Here is a 26,293-nt window from a genome sequence, read left to right on the forward strand (position 1 = left end):
TTATGTTGTTGTGTCACACTCACTGACTGACGTAGGCAGTTGCTCATGCCCATTGCTGTCTCTTTTTATTGGCAATAGAGATGTTTGATTACACATGTTGTGGAAAACACCACTAGTTCACTGTACAGTGCCCTGTAGGCCTGTCCGGACTGTGATTGGCCCATCAGCCTTTCAATCATAGTTGACAGCAACCTATCAGAGCCTTAATGTGTTAGAACTTTCTAGAATGGTTTTTTCTTTTCTTTTTTTTTCAGTAGTAGTTTTTCTTGCAGTAGTTCAACAGCCTAGCAACTGTATTATTAAAGAAGAGTTTTAAGTTTGAAGTTTACTGATTGCTCAGTTTGTTTGCATCAAGAATTGTAACTGGAGTGACAATAAAGAAGCTACATCTTTGGACGGATGCCTGCAGTCTTTTCTATTTGGATACAAATCACCACGCCCGTTAGTTCATTTTGGTCCTTCGAGCCGGATCTTGGAAATACTGCAGGACATGGCGACAAGTACTCCAGTTGGAGAAGAATCCAAGATGCAACCTGTGGTAAGACCCAGACGAAGTACACGTCCACGAGATTATACGTTGGAATTTAGTCAGCATGTGCATCAGCCTGCGCATCAGCCTGCTTCTAGGGCTCAGTTAGTTCTATCTGATATCAGCGATTCAGATGCAGAAGATCATTACAGCGCACCCATTAGCCAGCAACCTAGTCCTAACCATTGGAGAATGTTGGATCAGTGGGAGGATGCTAATGAAGCGGAGAGAGAAAAGGAGTGTTTATGGAAAGAAAATCAGTGCCAACGTGAAGCTATTTTGGAGCTCACAAGAGACAGAGATGATCTATATCACAGTAACAGTGAGATGAGGAGGGAATTGCAGGAGCTGCGACAAACAGCAACACAGCTGTCCACAGTCCTAGAGACATTGAAGGTGATGGAACACAAAATGGAGAAACTCACAGCAAGCGAGGCTGAAGATAACTCTTTTGCTTCACCAACATATAATGCACACTCAGCATCATTTCCTGTCCCAAAGCCAAGGATTCGTACACTACAGAAAGCGAGGAGGGAAGAAGTAGAGCATCGTTCACTTTCTGCAACCATAAGAGATGAATCTACTGTCCCTCACGAAGATCAGCGTGTGCATCATTCAGACCGAGGCTACAGGTATGGGAATAGAATAAGTCAAGAGAGTGTGTCGGAAAGCCTATCAGCAGCTCCAATTCCTGCGCCACGAAGTTCAGCGATAATAAGGACCTCTACACCTCCAGTGCCAGCTCCGAGAAGGTTAGTCCCATCTAGAATCTCCAGGTTGGAGCACACGGATTATTCTGCTTTGTTTGAAAGAGAAGATCCTTATAACTCTAGAGTGGTCGAAAGCTCACATTCTACACCTAAACATGGAAGTACATATAGTGGTCCTGCTCCAACTATACCCTATTTCGTGCATCCAGACCCACGTGAGTTCTCCAGGCTACGGATTGCTCTTGATAACATTCTGCCAGCTGGTGCTTCTGAACATTTTAAATATCAGGTTCTAACAGATCATCTCAAGCTGGAAGAAGCTCTCCTTATAGCAGATTCTTTTTGCAACTCTCCACATCCTTTCACTGACACAATGGACGCCCTGTTCATGCAGTTTGGCCAGCCACATCAGCTTGCCTTAGCACGAATAGCAGAACTGATGGATGGCCCAGACATACGCAGTGGGGACGGGGAAGCATTTCGCATGTTCGCCCTACGAATACGTTCTCTGTTGGGCATGTTAGAGCAACTAGGAAGAGAAGGCAGTATTGAACTCCAGTGTGGATCTCACGTTTCCAGATTGCTAAGCAAGCTTCCACACGAGCTTAGAAGCAGTTTCAGAAGAAGAGTTCATCCGAGTAAGGTTCCAATCCCAACCCTGTATGATCTTGGAGAATGGCTGGATTTTGAAATGCAGGTTCATGAAGACAACACCAGATTTTGTACACCTGCCAGAGAGAGCCAAAGGAAAAGAGGCACAGAGAGGGACAAAAGGGTGGCATCAAGAACGACAGCATTACTGCTCAGTGCTGGGAAAACAGGAGAGACCAAAGTTTCTGAGCTGACGCAAAATGCCATTACTCCTGAGAAGGTCAAGAATAAACCCTACTGTCCCTACTGTGACCATTCCAGTCATTTCCTGAATAGTTGTCAGAACTTCCAGCAGCTTACCAAGGAACAGAAAGTCCTGTGGATCAAAACAAGTAACCGCTGCTGGCGTTGTGGAAGAGGACATCAGTCTGCCAAATGTACTCTCAAGGCAACCTGTAAAATCTGTGGACGTAGGCACCTGTTGATACTACATGATGTAAATGAGAAGTGGCAGGAAAAGGAGGAGACTACAGAGAAAGGGAAATCCCCAGACCAGGGAACCATTGTGGGTGCATGTCTAACAAGCAGTGTGGATGACAGACTTTATGTTGGACGTTCCCTAACCAAGCATAAAGTGCTTCTCAAAATAGCCAAGGTCCGATTGAGTAATGGGAACAAAAGTATGGAAGCCTTCGCTGTTCTGGATGATGGTTCAGAGCGATCCATTTTGCTCCACAGTGCAGCACGTGAGCTTGGTTTGGAAGGGGAGTCTGAAGCTCTTGTACTCCACACAGTGAAAAAAGACTCAAGGGTCATCCATGGCCATGCAGTTTCATTCTCTGTCTCCCCTGTAGCTCAACCAGCAAAGACATTTTGGATCAACCGGGCTTTCACAGCTAAATCTCTAAACCTTGCAGAACACAGTCAACCCACTGCTTCTCTTCAGAGAAAATACAAGCATCTGCAAGATTTACCACTTCAACCAATAAACACCATTAGACCACTTCTCCTGATTGGGTCTGACTTCCCACATTTAATCACTCCCACTGAACCGGTCCTCTTAGGGAGTAAAGGTGGCCCAGCAGCAGTCAGGACTCGCTTAGGTTGGACACTACAAGGCCCTGCAGAAGGAGTGAAACCAGGATCAGACACACAGCAATGTCACTTCATTTCATTTCAGTCTCCCAACATTGAGTTGCAACAGCAAGTTGAGAAGCTCTGGCAACTTGATGTTCTCCCATATCGGAGTACAAAGGTAGTGACAAGGTCCCGACAGGATAATGAGGCTTTGAGCACCCTTGAAGAAAAGACCATCAGAGATCAAGTTAGCGGAGTGCTTAGATATGCTACCCCAATGCTCCGTATTAAAGGCACAGAGCCCCTGCATGCTACTCCTGAAGCAACTCTACCGCTCCTCAGAAATATAGAAAGGAGACTTGTTAAAAATCCTGACCAAGCAGAATCATACAAGGCTGAAATGAGGAAATTGGAGGACGCTGGATACATACTGAAGTTACAACCTGAAGAAGTGAAAGAATCTAATGAAGCCTGGTACATCCCACACCACATGGTGCAGCACAACAATAAAAACAGAGTGGTTTTTAACTGTTCATTCCAACATCAAGGCAGGAACTTGAACAAACTACTCCTACCTGGTCCTACTTTAGGCCCATCCTTGCTGGCAGTGCTTCTGCGCTTTCGCGAACATACAGTGGCCATTTCCAGTGATATTAAAGCAATGTTTCACCAGGTGAGACTTCTCCCTGATGACAAATCACTGTTCCGGTTCCTTTGGAGGGACTTGAAAAGGGAGGAACCTCCAAGTGTTTATGAGTGGCAGGTGCTCCCCTTTGGGACTACCTGCAGTCCATGCTGTGCCATTTATGCACTTCAAAGGCATGTTCAAGATCACAGCCAGCCTGGAGAGGACATCCGAGAGGCAGTTGAAAGGGGTTTCTATGTGGACAATTGTCTTCTCAGTCTCAGTACAGAAATGGAGGCAAAGATGTTGGTTGATAAACTCCGAAATGTCCTGGCTGAGGGAGGATTTGATCTAAGACAATGGGCCAGCAACGTGCCGTCAGTAATCAGCCATCTCCCAGAAGACGCCAGATCGACCAGCAGCAATTTGTGGATAAATCAGAATCAGCTTGACACATCTGAATCCACACTCGGACTCCACTGGCACTGTCCTACAGATCTGCTGCACTACAAACATCTTCCTATTGGTGACCTCCCAGTGACAATGCGAAGCATTTACAGAACTCTGGCTAGCTTGTATGACCCCCTTGGTTATATTATCCCCTTCACCACTAGAGCTAAGGTTATCATTCAACGTCTCTGGGATAAGAAAAGAGAGTGGGATGATCCAAGACTTCCTGAGGACCTGCTGCAGACATGGAAAACCTGGCAAGCAGAGCTGCCCGATTTAGAGAGGATCTCTTTACCTCGATGTTACACCAAGGAAAGGTTAGATCTGCCGAACAGCAAAAGAGACATCCATGTCTTCTGTGACGCATCTGAGCAGGCATATGGCTCAGTTGCCTATCTGCTCACAGAATCCCCAGATGGCATCAGGGAAATTGCCTTTCTAGCAGCAAGGTCTCGAGTAGCCCCACGAAAACAGCTGTCCATTCCAAGATTGGAATTGTGTGCAGCTCTCACAGGTGCACAGTTAGCTCATGTGCTGAAGACTGAACTCAACATACCTATACAGAAAGTTTTTCTGTGGTCAGACTCCACTACTGTTTTAACTTGGTTAAAGTCTGAGTCATGCCACTTTAAAGTGTTTGTTGGAACCCGGGTGGCAGAAATTCAGGAGCTGACATCAGCGCAGGATTGGCACTTTGTGCCATCAAAGGAGAATCCTGCTGATGACATAACCAGGGGAAAAACTCTGACTGAACTAGCCATCGTCTCCAGGTGGTCACATGGACCCCTCTTTCTTCAAGATCCTATTCAACAGTGGCCGCTCATGCCCTCAATTTCCACCATAGATGGTGAAGATGAGCTAAAACAGTCATCATTTTGTGGAACCATTTCTAATAGTCCAAGCTCCACCATCCCTGAGGTCACACAGTACCAAACCTTCAGGGATCTTGTAGAAGCGACAGCGAAACGTGCTCATGGGGCGGCTCACATATCTGGTAGCGTCACAGCAGATGATTATCGTGAAGCTGAAATTGACATATTGCGTCAAACCCAAAAGGAAAGCTTTCCTACTGAGTTTTCTAAGCTCAAATCAGGCCAAACGGTTGGACCTAGTAGTCGTTTGTACCGTTTGGATCCACAGTTTGACCAATCCATGGAACTCATCCGTGTGGGAGGCCGCCTGAGACGTGCTTCTGAACTTGAAGAAGATTCCATCCACCCCTTTGTTCTCGAATCCCATCATCCTGTGACAGAATTAATCATAAAGGATATCGATGAACAGCTTCACCACCCAGGACCAGAGAGGGTATTTGCTGAAATAAGGAGAAAATTTTGGATCCTTCGGGGCAGGGAGGCTGTTCGGCACTATCAGCGACATTGTGTTGGCTGCAAACGATGGAGGGGGAAACCTGTCGCTCCCCAAATGGCTGATTTGCCACCATCCAGACTCAGACTGTTCAAACCTCCTTTCTACTCTACAGGAGTAGACTGCTTTGGACCTTACATTATCAAGATTGGCAGAAGACATGAAAAGCGGTGGGGCATCATATTCAAATGTATGACCACAAGGGCTGTGAATGTAGATCTGCTGTCAAGCCTCGATGCCGACTCTTTCTTACTGGCACTGAGACGTCTGATAGCACGCCGAGGGAAGCCCTACGAAGTACTTTGTGATCAAGGCACAAATTTTAAAGCTGGAGAACGTGAACTGAAAAATGCGTTCAGGAGCCTTCAGCCACAAATCCAGGAACAGTTGGCTGGTCAACAAATAGACTTCAGATTCAACCCTCCAGGAGCACCTCACTTTGGTGGGTGTTGGGAAAGGGAAATTAAATCTCTGAAATCAGCCCTCACTACAACTTTGGGTGCCCAAATCGTAACAGAAGAGGTCCTGCGCACACTTTTGGTTGAAGTTGAAGGAATACTTAATTCCAAACCACTTGGTTATGTTTCAACGGATGTAGCTGACCCAGATCCTATCACTCCTAACATCTTATTGATGGGGCGGCTAGACCCATCTCTTCCTCAAGTTAAATACCCAGAAGTAGAGATTACTGGTCGGAGGAGATGGAGATTCAGTCAGGTGTTAGCTGACCACTTCTGGAAACATTTCCTAAGGTTTTACCTGCCAGGGCTCCAGTCTAGGAATAAGTGGCAAGAGCACACTGAAGACCTGCAAATTGGAACCATTGTGATGATAGCAGACCCACAGTTACCACGAGCTCTTTGGCCCATTGGATTGATCAAAACGGTTTTCCCTGGAGCAGACGGAAGAATACGCACAGCTGAAGTGCAGGTCAAAGAGCGCAACTATATTCGCCCAGTAGTTCGTCTAGTGAAACTGCCAAAGGTTCCAGATGATTAAAGGGCCGATCTTAAGTAAACATTTTCCAAGCTGCAAATTATCATAGACAATTTGGGGGCGGCTGTGGAAAACACCACTAGTTCACTGTACAGTGCCCTGTAGGCCTGTCCGGACTGTGATTGGCCCATCAGCCTTTCAATCATAGTTGACAGCAACCTATCAGAGCCTTAATGTGTTAGAACTTTCTAGAATGGTTTTTTCTTTTCTTTTTTTTTCAGTAGTAGTTTTTCTTGCAGTAGTTCAACAGCCTAGCAACTGTATTATTAAAGAAGAGTTTTAAGTTTGAAGTTTACTGATTGCTCAGTTTGTTTGCATCAAGAATTGTAACTGGAGTGACAATAAAGAAGCTACATCTTTGGACGGATGCCTGCAGTCTTTTCTATTTGGATACAAATCACCACGCCCGTTAGTTCACATGTACTAACACGTGTAACACCAGGCATGAAATCGATGGAATTGTCTATAGAACTCAAAGACAGGATTGTCTTGAGGCACAAATCTGGGGAAAGATANTTATTATTATTATTATTATTATTATTATGCAGATTTTCATATTAAATTGACTTCAGATACAAAGTAATTGCAAGTAGAAATTGGTCATTCTGTGGGAAAGCATTTACTTGGACTAGTCCTTGGTGGAACTTGTTGAGCCTGTCTTGAGTCTAATTCCTGAACATAAACTAAGCTGAAAACTTGTTGTGAAGCTAATTATTTAGGTAATTTATCTCTACATGTGTTTTGTCCCTAAGGTGCAGTTGTTTTTTGAATCCATCAAAGAGCAGTCTTCTCAGCTGAGAGCAACACAACTTGCCTTGGAAAATGTGCAGAAGAATATTCGCTGGGTTCAGAGGAACTTGGAAACACTGAGAAACTGGCTGAATGAGCAGATGAAATGACAGCTATCTGGGGAGAAAAAAAGCATCAAATATTTTTGAGAATTTTTGAAAGTGAAACCTATATTTTAGGTAATGAAACAGTTTTGTAAATGGGAAATTGTAAATGTCTGGAATGTTTTTTGTTAGAGTAAAAGAGTTATATGGGAGATGACAGGATGTGGGTATCATGGACTTTTTGTTGTCATTGTGTTTCAAAGAGAAAGCAAAGTTAATTATTAGAAAATAAATGGATTCACTACAACTTGTTGCATCTTTTTTGTGTTGTTTTAACTGGGGTTTATATTTTAAAAGCAAAGGCACTCGAATCAAAGATATACTATAGATTATACTATATATACTATAAAAATAGTAATACTGAAAAAAAATTAATAATATAGGATTATCAATTAATGTTCTGCTCAAAGATGAAAAATGATCAAATTTATGACAAATTAAGCATAAACAAGTATAAAAGCTATATTCTATATTGATCTTCAATTTTGACAAATACCTAGTAAACAAACCTGCCTGCCATTAGAGATGGATTGTTGCATATTTTTGGTGAAAATGGTCGACGGTAACCCACTGTTTCAACGCAAACCCTGCAGATGCTAAACAAATACAGTAACTACTCAGGCACATTTGTACGTATAGCGTGCTAGCTCCGCCCCCGGACAGTATCATCCAATTAGATGTTATCCCTGCAACTTGACGGAACGTTGTCAACAACTGGTCGGGATTGGAGGAAAACTGTCATTTAATCCAACTGTAGCTGGCCTAAGACTTTGAATTGAGATTTGTTTTCGCGGTTTTAAGTAGCTAAGTACAAAGACAAATCTATTCTGTTTACCCGTTTTCCTTAAAAAGCAAACCATGAGGGGTAAAGTTGGGAGCGGCTAACATTAGTCGTCTGAATGCTGTTCAGTCTGTGACAGTGGGGGGAAGCTGCTGATACTGACTGTGAGCCTGCGGTGGGTTGTGGCTAGCCAGAAAACATCGCCTTGGTCCTCGGTCGGACGTCCTTGAACGTCCAGAGTTTTCCCAGTTCTTTCTGGACAAGAGGGAGTCTTTCAGATAAATCACCATGGATTTGTTTGACAGTAACAATGCAGGTAAGGACGGAAGATGGTGAGTAGCAGTGTCTTTAGCTACCAGCAGCAGGCCAGCTAATGACTGTCGTGTCGGTGTGTTTCGGTGACACGGTGACAGCTACATTAACTGACTTTGCTGGATGCTAAGCAGACTAAATATGATGAGCTAAACAACGTTGTGATTAGGATTTATAAGATGGCTTATGAAACAAAAGCAGGAAATTGTTTTCCTGTTCAAAGTGAAAGTACTGCTGCGGTGTTTACTCAGGTTGAAGCCTATTAGTTTATAACTGGAAATGTTTTATAAAGAGTTATAAAATAGTTTCAAACCACTTATATTGTCCCTGGGCGTTATTAAAGCAAACAGTGCATCAGCTATAAAGCAAACTGTGAAAAAAAAAAAATCAGTTTTTTCAAAACTTACCTATTTTGTTTATCTCTGACAGATCTTGGTTGTGAGTTTGTCTCTTTTTTTTTCGACACAAGAGCAAACTTGTATGTCACAATCAGATTTTTGATCAGACAGTGAAAGAATGTCAAAACCAACCTCTAACTACTCTAACCTTTGCTCTGCAGAGATGTGGTGTTTATGTTGTGTGTTCATGAGCTGAACATAGGAACAAACTGTAGCTACTGATCCATATGTAACTGTGGATTATTGTAAAAGTAATCATACCCTTCTAGGTTTTCCACATTTTTTCACTTTAAAACAATAATTTTGAACATATATTGGAGGTGATTATGTTATATAAATAGACACAAAGTCGTGTGTTTCCGTAGAGAAAGGAAACGCCTCTATCTATTGCTGCATCCATCGTCTCATCAACTCTTAACCAACTTCCTGGTCTCAGCTGAATGCCCTACAGCATGATGCTGCTGCCGCCAGTATGTTTTACAGTTCTGCATTGAGAAAATTATACAGTTATGCGTGTTGGTGTATTGCAAACCTCTCTCCCCTCCAAATAAAATGCATCATAGTTTGTGGTCACAATGTGGTCAAATGTTAAAGCAGCATGAATACATTTGCTAGGTTTGACAGTAAGAGTAACAATGCTAAATGTTTTGAGTAACACGAAAGCCACAAGCAGCAATATTGGCACACATAGGCCAATATGTAAACTATATTGGCCTAGTTTGGCAATAAACCGATTCACTCCCTCTCACACTCAAACATGTCTTTTTGGTTACATTTATTGCATTTTACAGTGATAATATAGCAATACCGCACAGGTGTTAAAAGTCATCAAATCCATAGCATAATGTGACTGACTGGCTATTATTTTTGTCATAAACTCTTCTGGACATTACACAGCACTGAGCTACTTAGTGTGGAAAACACCACTAGTTCACTGTACAGTGCCCTGTAGGCCTGTCCGGACTGTGATTGGCCCATCAGCCTTTCAATCATAGTTGACAGCATCTTATCAGAGCCTTAATGTGTTAGAACTTTCTAGAATGGTTTTTTCTTTTCTTTTTTTTTCAGTAGTAGTTTTTCTTGCAGTAGTTCAACAGCCTAGCAACTGTATTATTAAAGAAGAGTTTTAAGTTTGAAGTTTACTGATTGCTCAGTTTGTTTGCATCAAGAATTGTAACTGGAGTGACAATAAAGAAGCTACATCTTTGGACGGATGCCTGCAGTCTTTTCTATTTGGATACAAATCACCACGCCCGTTAGTTCACTTAGCTCCTTGCCTATTAATAGACGTTCATGCCACAGCAGCGTTGTCCAGACAGAGAGACTGTGTTGAAGTCATATCAGAAACACTATAACTAAGCAAACACAGACTCAGATGATACTGCTTTCACTTGCCTTGGCTGCTGACATATTTTTGTGGAGTTAAACCCCAGCTGTGTTTGTTGCCATCAGCTTAAAGTGAACAGTGTGTCTTTAGAAGGTGTTTACAGTTTCTGCTTTCCACTCGCATCCATCAGATTTATAATACAATGCCCTGCTCATCACCTATAAAAGCATGGCTAGATTGTCAGGACACAGTGCACAGTATCTTAGTTATGGAGTTATTGAATTAGGAAGCCGAACATGCTTCTGATTGTTTCACAAATTACTTTGGGAGTAAAGAGTCTGTCTGGCCGAAAATGGCACCCGTTTAGTAAGACAAAGCTTTATTCTTTTCCTGTTGCTGAAGATGCATTTTGGTTTGAGGAAGTGAAGGTTTTTTCCGTTCAGGCTTTGCACATGACGAATCAAAGACGGTGAATCTGTTGCTTGTGCTTCAGCAATCGAGGCGTAACCGCTGTACGGCTCTGTAGTTGCTCGATTTTGTGCAGCTAAATAAACCACCTCAGTGAGATTTGTTCAGTGATAACCATCTTAATTATTTGCGAACTGAAATGTCTGTGCAGGTTGGCAAACCTGTTTTATCTAGGTCAAGGTGCCACAAAGCTGGGGGGGGGAAAGGTAGAAAGCATACCTTTAACTAACAGGAAACTGTAGAAATGGTGAAGCAAGTGTTCATATTAATACTGCATATATGTCACCATGTTATGAGAAAATTCAGCCCTCAAAGTCTGCAAACATAAACAGATCAAACTCACTTTGTGTTCTGCTTGGGTACACCTCTCTCACACACGGCTCAATTTCCCGTTCGAGAATCATTTGTTTTCTTTTCTTTGTGCTTCGCAGAGCGAGCTAACCTGCCGAGGAACATGATCGAGAACAGCATGTTTGAAGAAGAGCCTGATGTGGTGGATCTGGCCAAAGACTCCAACACGTTTCCAGTATGCCGGTTCATATTTTCATCATTGAAAAAAGCTAAAATTACACATTTCGTGACATGATCTAGTTGTTACCAAACAGATGTGCTGGTGAATATGATGAATGTTTGTAACAGTTTGCCAAACAGCATAATGCCCCCCTCCTGTTGTTTTTATTTATGAATTTACACTGGGACTCGATCCTGTGTTGCCTTGCAGAAGCTTTCACTTAAAACCAAAACCTTCAACATATTTTCTTGGTATTTTACGTGAGAGACTAACACAAAGATGTGCGTTCTTGCAAAGCAGGATGAAAATGATACCAATGTTGCATGTATTTCTTTTCAACACCCTCTCCCCCCCTGGGGGCAGTACTTTGCAGAACTCACTTTCACAGTAAGATATGTAAATCTTTTAGTCTCTGCAGAGTGAAGTTTTTCCCCATTCTTGTTTGCAAAACAGTTTAAGCTCAATGAGTTTTGATGGGAGATGTCTGTGAAGATCAGTTTTTAGGTCTCTCCACTGATTCCTAATTGGATGTATTTCTGTACTTTGACTAGGCCGTTTTAACACACGAATATGCTTTGTTATAAAACATATAGTTAATGTTCTTCTCTCTGCTCTTCCCCTCCCCCCCCAAGTCGTTTGCAGTATGCAACAGGTTTTATTCCAGGATCAGTAATCTAATAAAACCGGTGCTTTGTTCCTACTGAGGAAAGGCAGTCTCTCAGCATGATGCTGCCACCACCAGAACTGTTGTATTTACACAGAGATTAAATAGCGCACAGGTGGAGCCTTTTTTTTTTCTACACTGCTGACATCTGAAGGCACCTGGTCGCACTGGATTTAATGTCAGTCAAACAAATAAAAAGCTTTAGGATTTTTATTTGTTAAACTTTCTTAAAATCCATTCCTACTTTTCCTCCCACTTCATATTTAGCGCTCATTATGCTGATCTGTTACAGAATCCCAATAAAGTAGTTTGCTGCTGTGATGTGAAAAAAATGAATGAATACATTAGCAAGGCAGCACCTGTAATTTAGTACCTGTTTTTATGTGTCTGTGCCTCTCCTCTTTCCACTGATAGTTTACTCAGGAAGGCTTTTTTTTTTTTTTTCTCTGAATAATCACACAGTGATTTGTCCTGTAGACATTTCCCACTCTTGACCCGGATGAGGCGGCATACGAGCCTCGCAGCTCACGGTTGCTGGTGCGTGGCCTGGGAGAAAACGACATGGATGACGATGAAGAGGACTGCGAGTCTTCTGCACGTCTCCTAGGAATGTCCTTTATGAACCGCAGCTCGTCTCACAGATCCAGCTCGTCCCCTTACGTCAGGCAGTCTCCACCGAGGTAACGCTCAGCTCGTTTCTGTTGATGTCTTTAATAGTTTCTTTAGATTTATTATCTTCTCTCAGGAGTTAGTCATGGTTGGATCCTGCGATGTGTCATTGTTAAGTGAATGTTCACTTCGATCTGCCAGTGATTTTTGCGGATTGTGTCTTTAAATAGAGGTGAAGATTCCCACTTCTGATCTGGACTTACTGTTTGACATTACTTTATTTTCTACTAACTGCTTTTTTATGAAAAAGTTTGTAATTTATATAGTTTGTTTTGAACACAGAGATTTTGTTTGACTTGTTGGCAATAACTAATAAATAGAGATATTGATCGTGAGTTTTCTGGCCGACACTCATTTCCTGCTTCCTTTGAAGTTTGACCTGCCGATGTCATTTGTTTGTTTAGCAAACACAAAGAGTGCCTCGAGGTGCATGCTGTTGGTTGGTGCATTTATTTACCAAAAAGAGTGGGACTTCTTAGTTTTTGTCTTGGGAAGAATATTGAGATTTTCTAAAATTTAATCTGCCAATCATCAATCAGAGCCGATCGAGGAATAAGTGTCAGACTCTGAGCTCTGGATGATTTATTGGTGGGTCTCTAGTAATGAAGCTTACCGAATATAAATGGAGTTGAAGTTGGATCACTAAGGTTTTAAAGGAACATTCTCCCAAATAAACGTCTTATATTTTCTGTTGTAAAGGTAATAAGTAGATTAGTAAGGAAATGCAGGGTTTTGATTTACAACAGGATCAAAACAACAAAGTGCTTAACAGTTAAAATATAAGTAAATAAATCATGGAAAAATGTAAAGCATGTGATAAAAACAATGAAAAAAATGTCTTGTTCAATGAAAGTTTGTCTAGAAAAGGTGTTAGCTGCTTTTTGCTTTTTGAAAGAATGTAATGGAGGAGGTGGCCTACAGCATTAGAGGATCCGTCACCCCAGGTTTTAAATAGTCTGAGGTTCCACCAGCATCCTCTGACTTCCTGATTTAATGGTTTGGGGGGGGGGTAGCTGACGGATCTATCCCAGTTGATTAAAACGGTAATATTGATGTTTTTTTTTTGTTTTGTTTTGTTTTCAGGTCATGTTCACGACCCTCAGCTCGTACCATGATTGTGTGTGTGTTTGTCCTGGTGATTGCAGCCTTGTTGACCATGGTGCTGTACTTCCTACCTGGCTGCACCTTCACCAAGGTAGGGAGAATAAGAGGTATATACCTATTTGACTCTCTGGCTCACTTTCTAACCTCTGTCCTTCTACAGGCTGGTTGTCCTCAGCCAAATTCCACAAACGGAGAACCGTTCCCATGGGCCGAACTCCGACTGCCTCACAGCATAAAGCCTCTCAGCTATGACCTCACCTTCACCCCCGACCTCGACAGAATGACCTTTACTGGCAAAGCTGCCATTAAAATGTCTGTGCTTCACAACACAAACCGGATTGTACTCCATGCTGCTAATCTCAACATTACCAAAGCTACGTTTAAGGTTGGGCTGAAAGGGAATTGGTTAAGTAATTAACTTTGGCCTTTTCTCTTTCCGTCTTGTTGCTCATTGGACACGTCTTCTCTTCCAGCTGGACAACGGGCAGGCCAGTGACGTGAAAGTGCTGGAGAACATACACCAACAGCAGATTGCTGTGAAGTTCCCGGAGGAACTGAAAACAAACCAACAGTGTGTTTTGACATTTGAATACAATGCTAACCTCTCACACAGCTACGATGGTTTCTACAATAGCTCATACATTGATAAACTCGGAAACAAAAGGTAAATTTTCTGAATAATATTTGTGTTGAATCTGTGTGCGGAGGACATGTTGATGATGTCTCTTGCTAAGACACTAATGAAGGCTATGAAGACAACAATAAAAAGCATGTTTGACTTCTGTTACTGATTTGAAAATATGTGCCTAATAACCTTCATCTTTTATTCATAGAGTTCTTGCAGCAACACAGTTTGAGCCGCTTTCAGCCAGGAAGGCCTTCCCTTGTTTTGATGAGCCGTCTTTCAAAGCCACCTTCCTGATAAAAATCAACAGAAAACCAAGCTACATGAGTCTTTCCAACATGCCAAAGGTATTGTTCAATTAGTGATTTACCTGTAAGATAAAAAAGGGTCCAAATAGAGTGCTCTGCTTCCATTACGAGGAAGTGAAAAATGAGATCAGTAACTCAGATGTAAGTCCGAATTGAATAGGATTAAGAAGAATATAACCTAAATGCAAAAATCCTCTCAAATTTACACATTTGAAAAATTTGCTAAATAGTGTCGGTGCATTCTGTGTGTGATTTCGGTTCAGTTTGAAATTATTTATATTTATGTATAAAACATTTTTAATTAGAAGTTTAAATATTTGTGTGCTTTCTGTCAAGGGATAAATATTAAGAGTTTTAAGAATAAAACCAATGCTGGACGTCATTTCTACTGACCCCACATAAAAAGTCTCCATCTTGCAGCACATAAAAAAACCTCCCATAAAAATATAATCCAGATTATACATTATACATGATAACTTGTTGAAATTCTTCTTTTACCACCACCTACAGGTACGATTGTTTACGCCTCAAATTGTTGTCCTGCAAGAGTTTGAAGTGTTCAGACGACGTTAGTTGGTTTGATGAATCCTGTAGTTTATGATCCCTCCATGTCCAGTGGTTCAGTGTGTGATCCCTGATCTGTGAGTCATCAAACAAAAATCTGCAGAACCAGTCTGCTTGTTCAAAAGCCAAATATTTCTAAATCCGTGAAGACGGCAAAAGTTGTGTAGTTTGTCTCCATTTTCCCAGTTTGCTTGGAACAATGATCATCTATATATTTTTTCAGATTTATAAATTATTACAACAAAGAGAGCTCAGTTTTGTGTTGCATATGTTTGGTTAAACTGCTTAAAAATCCTTTACAAGATCTACAATTAAAATCAGTGTTTACAGACCGTGTAGATAAACAACCGTATTTTCCTCACTGCGTCACATTAACTCAGCATGAACTTTTCTTGTTTCAGAACATTTACGATTACCAACATTATTTATATTTGCCAAATGCCAGAATAACAAAAGACATAATTTACTACTTTGCTCAGATGTAGGTATTTACATGAAGTCGGATTACTACGTCTTTAAACAGTTTGGGAAAGCCCAGGTGATTCTGGCTGAAGCTGATGAGAACAAGTACCAACATGGGCTGAAAGGCCACCTGGTGTTTAAAGAGCCCATTACTCAAAACACAACGTATAAAACAGATTAGAGTCATGGGAGACACGTCTCCTGGTGGGATAAATCAACAGTTTAAATGTTCCCTTGAAGCCCAATAACCATTGTTATATTTGAGGAAAAAGGGGGGGGGGCACCTGTGGCAGTGGCAGCATCATGTTTTGTGGGTGTTTTTTTTTTTTTGCAGGAGTGACTAATGGGCTTCTCAACGTAGATGACATACTGATAACATTTTGTGAAAACCTTAAGGCAAAATTTTAGCACATGAAAGTAAAAGCCCAAGCCACACATCCAGCTGATGGGATGTACCAACTAAAATCTGTTTGTAGTGTGAACTGCTGTCTTAGACAGACTTGCAGCTCCTCTTGTGGGCACAGTTTTTATTTCCTTACTTTCTGATTTTCAAAACCACCTTTATTTCCCTGCATGTTGGCCTTGCAGTTGCCTAACTCTAGCACTCTGCGTTTCAGGCCAGAACCACGCCTCTTCCCAAGGGCCTCGAGCAGGATGAGTTTGAGATGACCAACGTCAACATGAGCACTTACCTGGTGGCCTTCGTTGTTGCTAACTTCACCTCTGTCAGCAGCAGTGCTTCAGGAACACAAGTAGGTTTAAGAACGGCCGTGTTTTGCTGTGCGTTCAAACCATAATCGTCAATAATTAATTTGAAAAAAACATCGCGTTGGTGTTGTGTTTTACTTTGCGTCTGTTTGTGATGCACACCCACGTCTGTTGGTTGTAGGTCTCTGTGTATTCGGTGCCAGATAAGACCGAACAGACCAGCTTCGCTTTGGACACGGCTTCCAAACTGCTGCAATTTTACAACGAATTCTTTGAGATTGAGTACCCACTGAAGAAACTAGGTGAGCCGAGCCACTGGCCTGTACAACATTTATCTTTCTACACCTCTTTTTCTTATCATTCGTCACAGTTTTTCTTCATTTCTGTTTTGTCAGACTTGGTGGCCATTCCTGACTTCCTGGCAGGAGCCATGGAGAACTGGGGGCTCATCACTTTCAGGGAGACCACCTTACTGCTGGACAAGAACTCCTCCTCTCTCGAAAAACAAGTAGTAGCCTCCGTAATAGCCCATGAGCTCGCTCATCAGGTAGTTATTTTTTGTGATTTTTAAAAAAAAAATTTTCTGACACCTCTTTGAAAGGAGCATAGAGTGTGATTATGTTTGGTTTGCTGGTCCATCTCTGTGTTTCAGTGGTTTGGAAACTTGGTAACCATGAGCTGGTGGAACGACCTGTGGCTCAACGAAGGCTTCGCCACCTACATGGAGTACATGTCGCTGCAGGAAATACTGCCCAGTTTGGACACTGTAGGTTTGAAACGTTTGACCTGTGACTACATAATATTTCTGGCGGATGAATTTGAGAACTTTTTCAACGAGTCTTTGTTTTGCAGGGTAATTTATTCCTGACTGTGCGGTTCAGAGCCCTGGACAAAGATGCTCTAAACTCCTCCCACCCTGTGTCGACAGAGGTTAACACGCCAGAGCAAATCGAGGAAATGTTTGACTCAGTCTCCTATGAAAAGGTACAGCTTTGAGTGTTATATAAAATACAAAAAGGTCTTTGACCAAGATTTCTTTGTCTTGCTTCCAAGAAGAGTTCACTTTTCTTTTTTTTTTGTTTTCTGTCACAGATGTTGCTAAATGTTTTTTGCTCTTTCTTTAACTGATTTTGCACTTATTCTAAGTTCAGAACCTGATAATCAGCCAGTGAATCAACAGAATAATATGCGTTTATTGTGTTAGATCCCTAGGAATATACATGTTAATGTTATTAGGGATTAATAACCTCTTATTACTCTGATAGGTCACTTCTTTTATTACATTTAAAATAAAAGAAGTATCTCTCAAGTCTTTGCTGGATTATTTTCCAGTTTCTTGAAGAGATGTCCTTCACATACTATTCATCTGCTGTTGATGCTGGTTTTTGCCTTATGCTGCTTCTTTGTCCTCCATTTGCCCGCTTTCCTATTTTTAAGCCAACTCATCACAATTTGCAATTATGTTTAATTACTTTTAAAAAAAAAAGTGAACAGAAAATGGTTGAAAAGCAGCCAAAGTTCAAAGAAAAACTATAAAAAGCATTTAAAAAGCACATAGAACTATTGAACAAGATAATTTTTAAAGGTTACCAGAAAGCCTGGCTTCGTAAAGGCAAAGATACATTAGGGTAGTTTATAACTTGCCTAGTTTACTGGAGACTCCACGTTCTTTTGCCAAATATTCATATCCAATTTCTTACTTCAGAGAAATTTCTCTGCTGGTCCTCACAGTCGGCTGCAGCTGTGGCTAATGGTTTTAATTGTTGGTGTTTTGTGCCTCTGCTCTCCAGGGAGCTTCAATTCTCCTGATGCTGAATGTGTCGTTGCCAAAGGAGCAGCAGTTCAAAAAGGGCATTATTCATTATCTGAACTCATTTAGGGGATCAAATACAGAAACCATGGACCTTTGGAACAGCCTTATGCAGGTATGTGGATGCCTTTACATGGGGTCAATATGTGCACGTGTATTTAAATGATGTCTTAGTTAGGTGATCGACTGACTCTTACCCTTGGCATGCATGTCCAACATGGATACATCTGAATTTATTTCATTTTCAATGGATGCATTAACACTTGAAAGCTCCTGTTTCAGTCTGCAAACACAAGTAGTAGATTTTACGCTGGATTTAGAACTGCTGTCAATTTGCCTGCAGCTTTTTGTTTTGCTATCGTTCTTAAGTTGATTTATGAATGAACAAATGAGTTGTTTTTAGTGCTTAAAAAGAAAATAAGAATGAACAGGTTGGCTCTTAAAGAAAAACTGGTAGAGGCACGTAAAAACCTCATCGCTTCATCTCTGGCCAGAGATCTTTGTCATCACATCTCTTCCATGCAGACCGAAAACTGTACTTTGTTTCCTGTAATAAGAACCCTTTTTTTGTTAGTTTTACTATTTTGAAGAACTAGATTATTTTCCCAGGATCTTTATACTATATAGCAAAAGTATATATAGTAAATCATCAGTTTACTGATTAGTTGTGTGCAAGCATAACGTTTCCTTCCTGCTGCCTGTTCATCGCATATTGATCCTCATCACCCACTTTGGTTTGGTTTTAAACTAAAGCTGCATTAGAGGGTCTTGAACTCTGCTAACAGATGTTTGATTTTTCCTTTATCTACATCCGTTTAATATTTTTATTTTTTTTATCTTCATCAAAATCTCTATCATTCATCTGTAACACTTCCTTCTTCCCTGCATGTTTCAGGTTTCCACCCCGCTTAGGAATATTTCTGAGATGATGAGTTCATGGACATCACAGAAAGGCTTCCCGCTGGTCACTGTGAGTCGCAAAGGCGACATGGCGACCTTCTCCCAGGAGCCTTTTCTGCTCACATCTGACAACACCACAAAAGCACCCAGGTGGGTTTCGTCAACACACTCGTCAGTATGAGAAATGCAACACGAAACCCAACGGTGCTGCGATCTCCGTTTCAGACGGTGGAATATCCCCATCACGTTGGTGAACGACAGCTGTAGCTTGGCCCCGGAGTGCAGACAGATGTTCAGTCTGAGTGAAAAGTCAGGTACGGTGTAGCACTTAACCCTGCTGTAACACTCTCATTGTTTTAGACACTGTGTGCAATGACAAACGTTTGTGTGTTTCAGGAAGTTTAAAGGTGCCAGAAAGCGTAAAGTGGATAAAATTGAACTACAAGAACACCGGCTTCTACGTTGTCGATTACGGACAAGATGGCTGGAATGCTATTCATGATGCTTTGTCTGAAAACATCAGCGTTCTCACAGCTGAAGACCGAGCCTCGGTCATACATAACACCTTTGCTCTCTCCAGGTAAACATCTGAATATTGTTTTCTTACTTTGTGAGTGCACCAAGTGGACCCTTCAGCTCATCTAAATTATAGTTACTGATCAATCAAGTGCAGATAAACCTGGATCATTAAAGGCAGGCATTGTTACTTTTGGTAGGGAGGATGGATGTCAAGTCTTAAATCAGCGTCTTAGCATGTCCTGGTAAATGCCTGCGCTGAATTTGGGCTTGATAAAACACAGCAGACCAGCACCAGCAGATGACTCGTCTTTCCAGATAGACACTAATTGTAGACGATGTGGCGATTCTGCATTTTCCTCCAGAATCTGTAACCTTGATTTACAAATTAAAATTCAATTTCATCTGATAAGAGGACTTTGAGCGCCTGAGTAACAGTCCAGTTTTTTTTTTTTTATCTCCTTACCTCTGGTTAAACATGTCTGCTGCTTTCTCTGGTTCAGAGTTGTGTTGAATTAATTTAATAAATCAACATTTCAGTAATGTTCTACATAGCTGAGATACATGCGTATTCTGTGATTAAATACTCCAATATTTCACTTCAGTGTTCGACCTTTTCTCCCTGCTTTGTCTGGTCGTTAGACTGGGGCGTGTCCCTTTTGAGCAAGTCTGCCACATGTTGAGCTTCATGCCTAACGAAACGGAGACGGCTCCTGTGACAGAAGCTCTGCTGCAGCTGAACAGCATCTACAGGCTGCTCGATAAAAGGCAGGAGTCCGACTTGGCATCTCGCATGAAGGTACTTTACAAATGAGTGCTTTGGAAAGTCAGTTGGTGTTTAAATTTCATCTAAATAGCAAAACTGATTTTTTATTTTTATTGTCTGTTAGCCTTAAATTTAAAGGATGAGCACTTTAAGATGTAACCTGCCTTATTACTTTTTGTGAAATAAGCCAAATGGTGCTGTGGAATTGGAGAAGAGTTATTTATAATTTTTTCTCTCTCTGCAACAGACTTACATTCTGAGTCAGTTTGGTTCTTTGATGGAAAGTCAAACCTGGAAGGAGGAGCAGAGTCTGTCGAAGCAGGAGCTGCGCTCAGCCCTCGTCTCAACGGCCTGCGCTCTGAATAATGACGGCTGTGTTGAAAAAGCCAAATCCCTGTTCAAAAACTACACTGACTCCAATTACACCAACAAGTAAGTAAAGAACTCAGGAACTGAATGATTTTATATAAAAAAAAATCACCTCAACATCCTTTTGCAAACAGTAACAGCCTTTAATTATGTAAGAGTTCAGTAAATGTGCGTTAGCAGGAAGAGTAAAGCAAGAGCCCTGAAAATAAAGATTCTCACGTTTGTGTTTTCATTTTTACTTCCGTAGGATCCCAGGTGATTTGCAGCAAGCTGTGTTTGCAGTGGCAGCTCAGTCAGAAGACAGCTGGAAAGCGTTGTTGACCTTGTACGCAACTACCACCAATGATGCACAGAAGCGAAAGATGCTAAAAGGCCTGGCATCCTCTCAAGACCCACGTCATATTGCATGGTAAGGGTGTGTGTGTATACATATATATAAGCTGAAATCCGCAGCAATTCTTTAAAGTCTCCCACATTTTTGCTCAATAAACTTAGACTTATTTGGATTTAATATCATAAAGCAAAATCTTTACTTGAAAGTCATTTTCCTTTTCTTTGATAATGCTAAATAAAATCTAGTGCAGTCAGTCGTCTTCACAAGTCAATAAATTAGTAAATGGAGTCACTCTGGAGGAGCTGCAGAAAACAAATCTAGTCTTTCACTACACAAATCTGACCCTCATCGACGAGTGACGAGAAAAACATTGAAATAAAGTCGAGTTTGGAGTTTGCCACAAGCCATGGACAGAGCAAACATGAGGAAGTAGAAGGTTTTGTGGTCAAAACTGGACAGTTTGTTCCAAGTGCTACAGCAGAGACAAGCGAACCGGGTCAGAGTTGTCAAGGCGATAAAAGGAAACTCGGGTGAATCCTGGAAACAAAAGCTTTTTGTTTATTTTTATTCCTCTCCCAATATCCTTCTTTACACTACAAACATCCTGTTGCATTGTGGTCTAAACTCTCTTTATTTTGATCTGTGCAGGATTCTCAAGGCCGGTCTGAATGGGGATATCATCCAGACACAGGAGCTGCCTCTGATCATCAACACCGTGTGTCACGGGTTTGCTGGCTATTTGTTTGCTTGGGATTTTATCCAAGTAAACTGGGACCGCCTCATAGAGAAGCAAGTCTCATCAGATCCCTTTCTTAAAATACATTACAGGATTAACTTACCTGCTAATTAAAGGATCTGGACTTCTGAGTGTCATTATAGCTTCCTGTTCTTCTGGCTGCAGGTTTCCTCTTGGCTCCTTTGCCATTCAGACAATCGTCAAATCCACTACCTCCCAGTTCTCCACACAGGCACATCTTGATCAGGTATGTATATATTGGAGATGTACAATATGGTTTCATGGGATTGACAAACACAGAGGAGCGCACAATTGTGAACCGGCTCTGTTCTGATGCCCTGAGATAAAACCCAGTGTAGAATATTGGCTTCACAAGTCACTTGACTAGTCATTTTTTTCTGGTGGGGTCAGAGTCAATAGGAAATCTGCAGATCCTGCAAAAGACTTGACTGGGTTGGAAGTTTAATGACCCAAAACACACAACCAGAGCTACAATGAAATGGCTTAGATCAAAGCAGATCCATGTGTAAGAATGGCCCAGTCAAAGCCCAGACTGATGTGCATTTGGACTTTTATGGCAGTTGTTGTCTCCTCCGAATCTGACTGTGCTTGAGTTATTTTGCAAAGATGAATAGGCAAAAATTAGTAAAGATGTTTGGAGAATTATTTTCAAATTCGGTAAAAAGAAACCAAAAATACTTCCGGCAGCGTCTGGTTTACAAAGCCTTGACTCACTGTGGCTAAATGCAGATGCACACCACACTCTTCAGGGGTTTTAGTAGTTAAAACCATGTATGAAATATAGTTACGCCCTACTTGTTGAGTTGGTCTGAGTTTTGAGTTTGTAATGTGACAAAAACAAGTTCAAAGGATATCAGTACGTTAACGTTTGTAAAAATGCTTTGAATGATCAAGAGTCCTTGGATCACTCTGTATCTCTTACAGGTTCAGGCGTTCTTCTCCAGCCTGAAGCAGCGTGGCTCTCAGATGAGGAGCGTGCAGGAGGCTCTGGAAACCATCAGGCTGAACAAACGGTGGATAGAAAACAACTTGCAAGCTATGAGAAATTTTCTTTAGGACGGTTAAGTCAGCCTGAATCCGCCCCGACAGCGAGCAGGTGGGGGGTGCATCTTCAAGACAGCAGCAGTGTTTGCACTATTTCTGGACTCTGTCCCTTAACTCCCAGTATCCAGACCAGAGCAAATAATCAAAAGCTCCTTCTGGACGAAAGGTTTCTGAGATGAGTCCTGTCAGTTTCACTTGGTAGCTCAGGGTGGTTCTGATTGTTGTCAGACTCAACACACACTCCTTGTGTTTTATGCTGTCGACCAAACCTCCTCCGCAGTTCTCATCAAAACCTTGTGCTTTATTAGACAATCGTGCTTCAAAGATCGAAACGGACCTCCTTCCGCCCCTGCCGCACCTCGAACACCCAACCGTTTTAGGCTACAAAATGTTTCGAAACATCCAATTCATGTACGAAGACGAGGCGGCGCGACGTTCCTCAGCAGTGAGGAAGTGAGAGATGCGGTTTTGCGAAATGGATCCCCGTCACTCCTGTAAACTAAAGAGTTTTGCCATGTTGATGCTAGTCAGGTTAGATGATTAATTGATGGTTTAAAACACCTAACTGTTTTTGGCATCAGTTGAATGTAGTGAGAAACCTTCCCACTGTGTGCAGTAGAGGATGTGCTGAAACCCAGTGCAGGTTTAAATCACCCAATGTGTCTTACAGCAGGTGTGAGAGCAGGCGGCCAACACTGGAGCCAAACGGTCTCTTTACTTAGTTTCAGCTCTGATCCACATGTTTTACTCTACTTTTATTGCCTCTACTCTCTTTATTGTTTTTTTTTTCTTTTTTTTTTTAGTCTATACCTGTGTGAGGTTGTAACAATAATGTAAATACTGTCAGCAATGTGCTTTTGGAAGTACTATTTTAGAGATATTGACTTTTAATATTTTACAACTTGATATCTGTTGTGTTTGTGTATAGTGTAAAGCTTTATTTTGAGTCCAGGTCAAAGCTTTTTTTTTTTTTTTCCTTTTTTGTTATTTTCGTATTTCCTTACTTAGACAACCAAAAGAAGGTCATTTGCTGATGAATGTTGCGTTACAAGGGCTACTGTGCATATTAGAGATACCAGGCATCTGTGTTTGTTATCTGTCTGTACTTATTGATAATTTGTTGTTTATTAGTCTAAAAAAAAATACACACACAGAGGTTGCGTGTCACTCCTCGGAAGTAGTTATTTATTAACATCCTTCACATGTGACTCTTTGATTTCTGAAATGTTATTTAAAGACAGATGCACGTCCAGAGAGGTACTTTTCTTCAGATTCCTGTTACGTTTATCGTGGTTTTGTTTGGTTTCACACATTAAAAACGGCGTCGTTACATAATACTGAGTGTCATTTACGCCCACAAAGGGAACTCAAGAGATCCGTGAAGATGTTCCTCCTAAAGGTACCTCAAGACGAGGCGACGCGATGAAGCCTCTGTTCTCGACGGGTTCGATGGTACAAAAGGTTCTGGAAAAGTATGAAATTGCTTTTTAGCATTTTCCAAATCTGGATAACTAAAAGAAATTTAAATCATGCTTGATTTTACTCTTTATCTTTCTTACATTTTCAAAAACAAATTGACATTTATCTATATTAAATTCCCATGCTTTTGTCTTTGACTTGCCAAATTTAACATTTTACCCAGGAGTATCTTGGTTCTGCATAGTGAAGAATTATTATTGAACTCCCTGTTTGGTCTCCAGACAGCATTAAGTTCAGATTAAACTGAACCTGTGGTTCCTAAACTGGGTTTAAAATATTCAACAAAGCACTACAGCTGATGTTTTTTTTTTAAATATTTTGAAACAAAATAAAGACACCAAATTTTTTTCAACTGTGCTTTAAGTAATCTGTTTTTAGTCTATCACATTATATTGTTGGAACAGTCCAAACATTTTCAAAACAGAGTTGATTGAAATTTGTCCAGATGCTGCAAACGCATTATGTTTGTTTTACTCCAAAAATCATTGTTGAACCTGCAGATAACGACATGTGACGACTATTCAACGGGTTCAAATAGATTTGTAGTAATTTATTTAGAAACGTAGAAAAATCAAGTCTTTAAAAGTGTGAAGATAACGGGTTTATAAGTTTCCAAAGCAGAAGAAATTAAGACAAAAGCAAATGACTGAATCAGTGAAGTGTCTCATCACAGTTTAAATCTGCGTAAAGATCATTAATATTTGAGCCAATTATTTTGTCCTCTCACTGATTCTACTTGCTGAAAGGATTTCACTCAGTTTTGTTCAAATATCTTTCTGTTACATAAGAGTGCTCACAGTGAAACTGTAAAACATTTTGTGTTTGCACTGAGATGATGTCCTTCATATCCTTTCAGGATTTTATTGCTTGAAATCTGCACAAATTGTTCAACTAAGCTACTTAAGGAAAACATTCAAAATTGAAAGAAATTGAAAGGGAACTTTCCCACATTGTTCATCTGTCCTTTTTTCTTTTTTTTTTCTTTTTTTGCATTTTGTTTTTCTTTTTGTCAAAAACTGCCCAAAGTTGAAGTTCCTGTGCTTTACAAGCCTCTTTCATGAAGCAAACTGTTTCATTTATTATCATTACTGACACTCCAAATAAAGCTCATCTGCATCCAACTCTTCTTTAGTGACTTTCATTGTACAATGCCAATTGTTTATTGTAAAATATAAAAGAAAACTATATATATATATATATTTACATGTAAATATGATTATATGCACATTTTCTTTCAGCCTTAGAAAATTTTGTAGCTTCATGGTTGAGATTCCTTCTTGACTACAAAATTTTTATATCAAATTCTTTAATTGAGCGATTTCTAATTATAATGTTTACAATGAGTTTAATTTGCACATCTTTTCATTACTTTTCCTTCAGGTTTCATTAATGCATTGGATATATTATTACTGACAGATGTTCAGCACGTTGTTACTGATTTTAAGTCGGTTTTATTAATTTTCTGTGTTTGATGTTATCACACTGGATGGCATTTGCCATCCTTCAGAAAAATCTTTAAACATGCTGGTTCTGGTTGGGGTTAAATAATTTTGCTTTTCATATCTACTGACATTACTGCTGCTTATTTCACATGCAGTTGTAGCCAATCCCCTCCACTTCAGGTTTGACAGGATTTTTCTAAATTAAATAATTTAAATCAGAAACGTAAACAATGTGGAAAATTTCTATGTGAAAGCAGCAGAATCACAGAGTAACTGGATACAGACTTAAATCAGAACCACAGAAGCGCTGTCAAAACAAAAAAAAAACATTCTGTATCTTACCAGGAGATGGCAGCGATGCTCCTCTAAAAGATGTCCTTAAGTTTGAAGTAAGTTAGAAGCATTAAGTTGTAGCAAATGGTGGCTTTTGTTTATCTTCTACAACAGTAGATAAAAAAGATGTAAAAAAAAGATGTAAAGAATACCTTGAATATTCACTAGAACATAGAAAAAGTCCTCAGGTGACATTAGATTAAACTTAATCATTTAAATTCATATTTTTGTTTGTTTCAAGGATGAGCTTTACTGGTCTGCATAAACCAACCAGTAATGCACAGACCAAAGTATCAGCTCCATTGGCAGATTACTTCACATTTTTCCTGTGTTAAAAGTGAACTTGCACTTTTTCATTAATATTAAGAAATTATTGACTTGAAACAAGCTCCTGTATCTTGCTGAA

The 26,293-nt window shown here is 40.6% G+C and overlaps 1 protein-coding gene across 1 annotated transcript; it reads left to right on the forward strand.

Annotated features, from left to right (window-relative positions):
• The first annotated feature begins 7,909 nt into the window (after window positions 1-7,909).
• Window positions 7,910-25,233, forward strand: lnpep (leucyl/cystinyl aminopeptidase). The gene is made up of 22 exons (XM_015027682.1): window positions 7,910-8,333; window positions 10,954-11,048; window positions 12,175-12,377; window positions 13,450-13,561; window positions 13,631-13,855; window positions 13,944-14,134; window positions 14,304-14,442; window positions 16,047-16,181; window positions 16,319-16,439; window positions 16,533-16,684; window positions 16,790-16,903; window positions 16,990-17,121; window positions 17,928-18,062; window positions 18,843-18,997; window positions 19,073-19,161; window positions 19,244-19,427; window positions 20,006-20,162; window positions 20,377-20,561; window positions 20,746-20,907; window positions 21,481-21,621; window positions 21,734-21,815; window positions 22,514-25,233. Exons 1-22 carry the CDS (start codon window positions 8,306-8,308, stop codon window positions 22,643-22,645), a joined length of 3,069 nt encoding a protein of 1,022 aa, XP_014883168.1. The 5' UTR covers window positions 7,910-8,305; the 3' UTR covers window positions 22,646-25,233.
• The last annotated feature ends 1,060 nt before the right edge of the window (window positions 25,234-26,293 follow it).

Source organism: Poecilia latipinna, unplaced genomic scaffold, assembly GCF_001443285.1.
Source record: "Poecilia latipinna isolate Pla-1442-1.1 unplaced genomic scaffold, P_latipinna-1.0 Scaffold104, whole genome shotgun sequence".
NCBI lineage: Eukaryota > Metazoa > Chordata > Actinopteri > Cyprinodontiformes > Poeciliidae > Poecilia > Poecilia latipinna.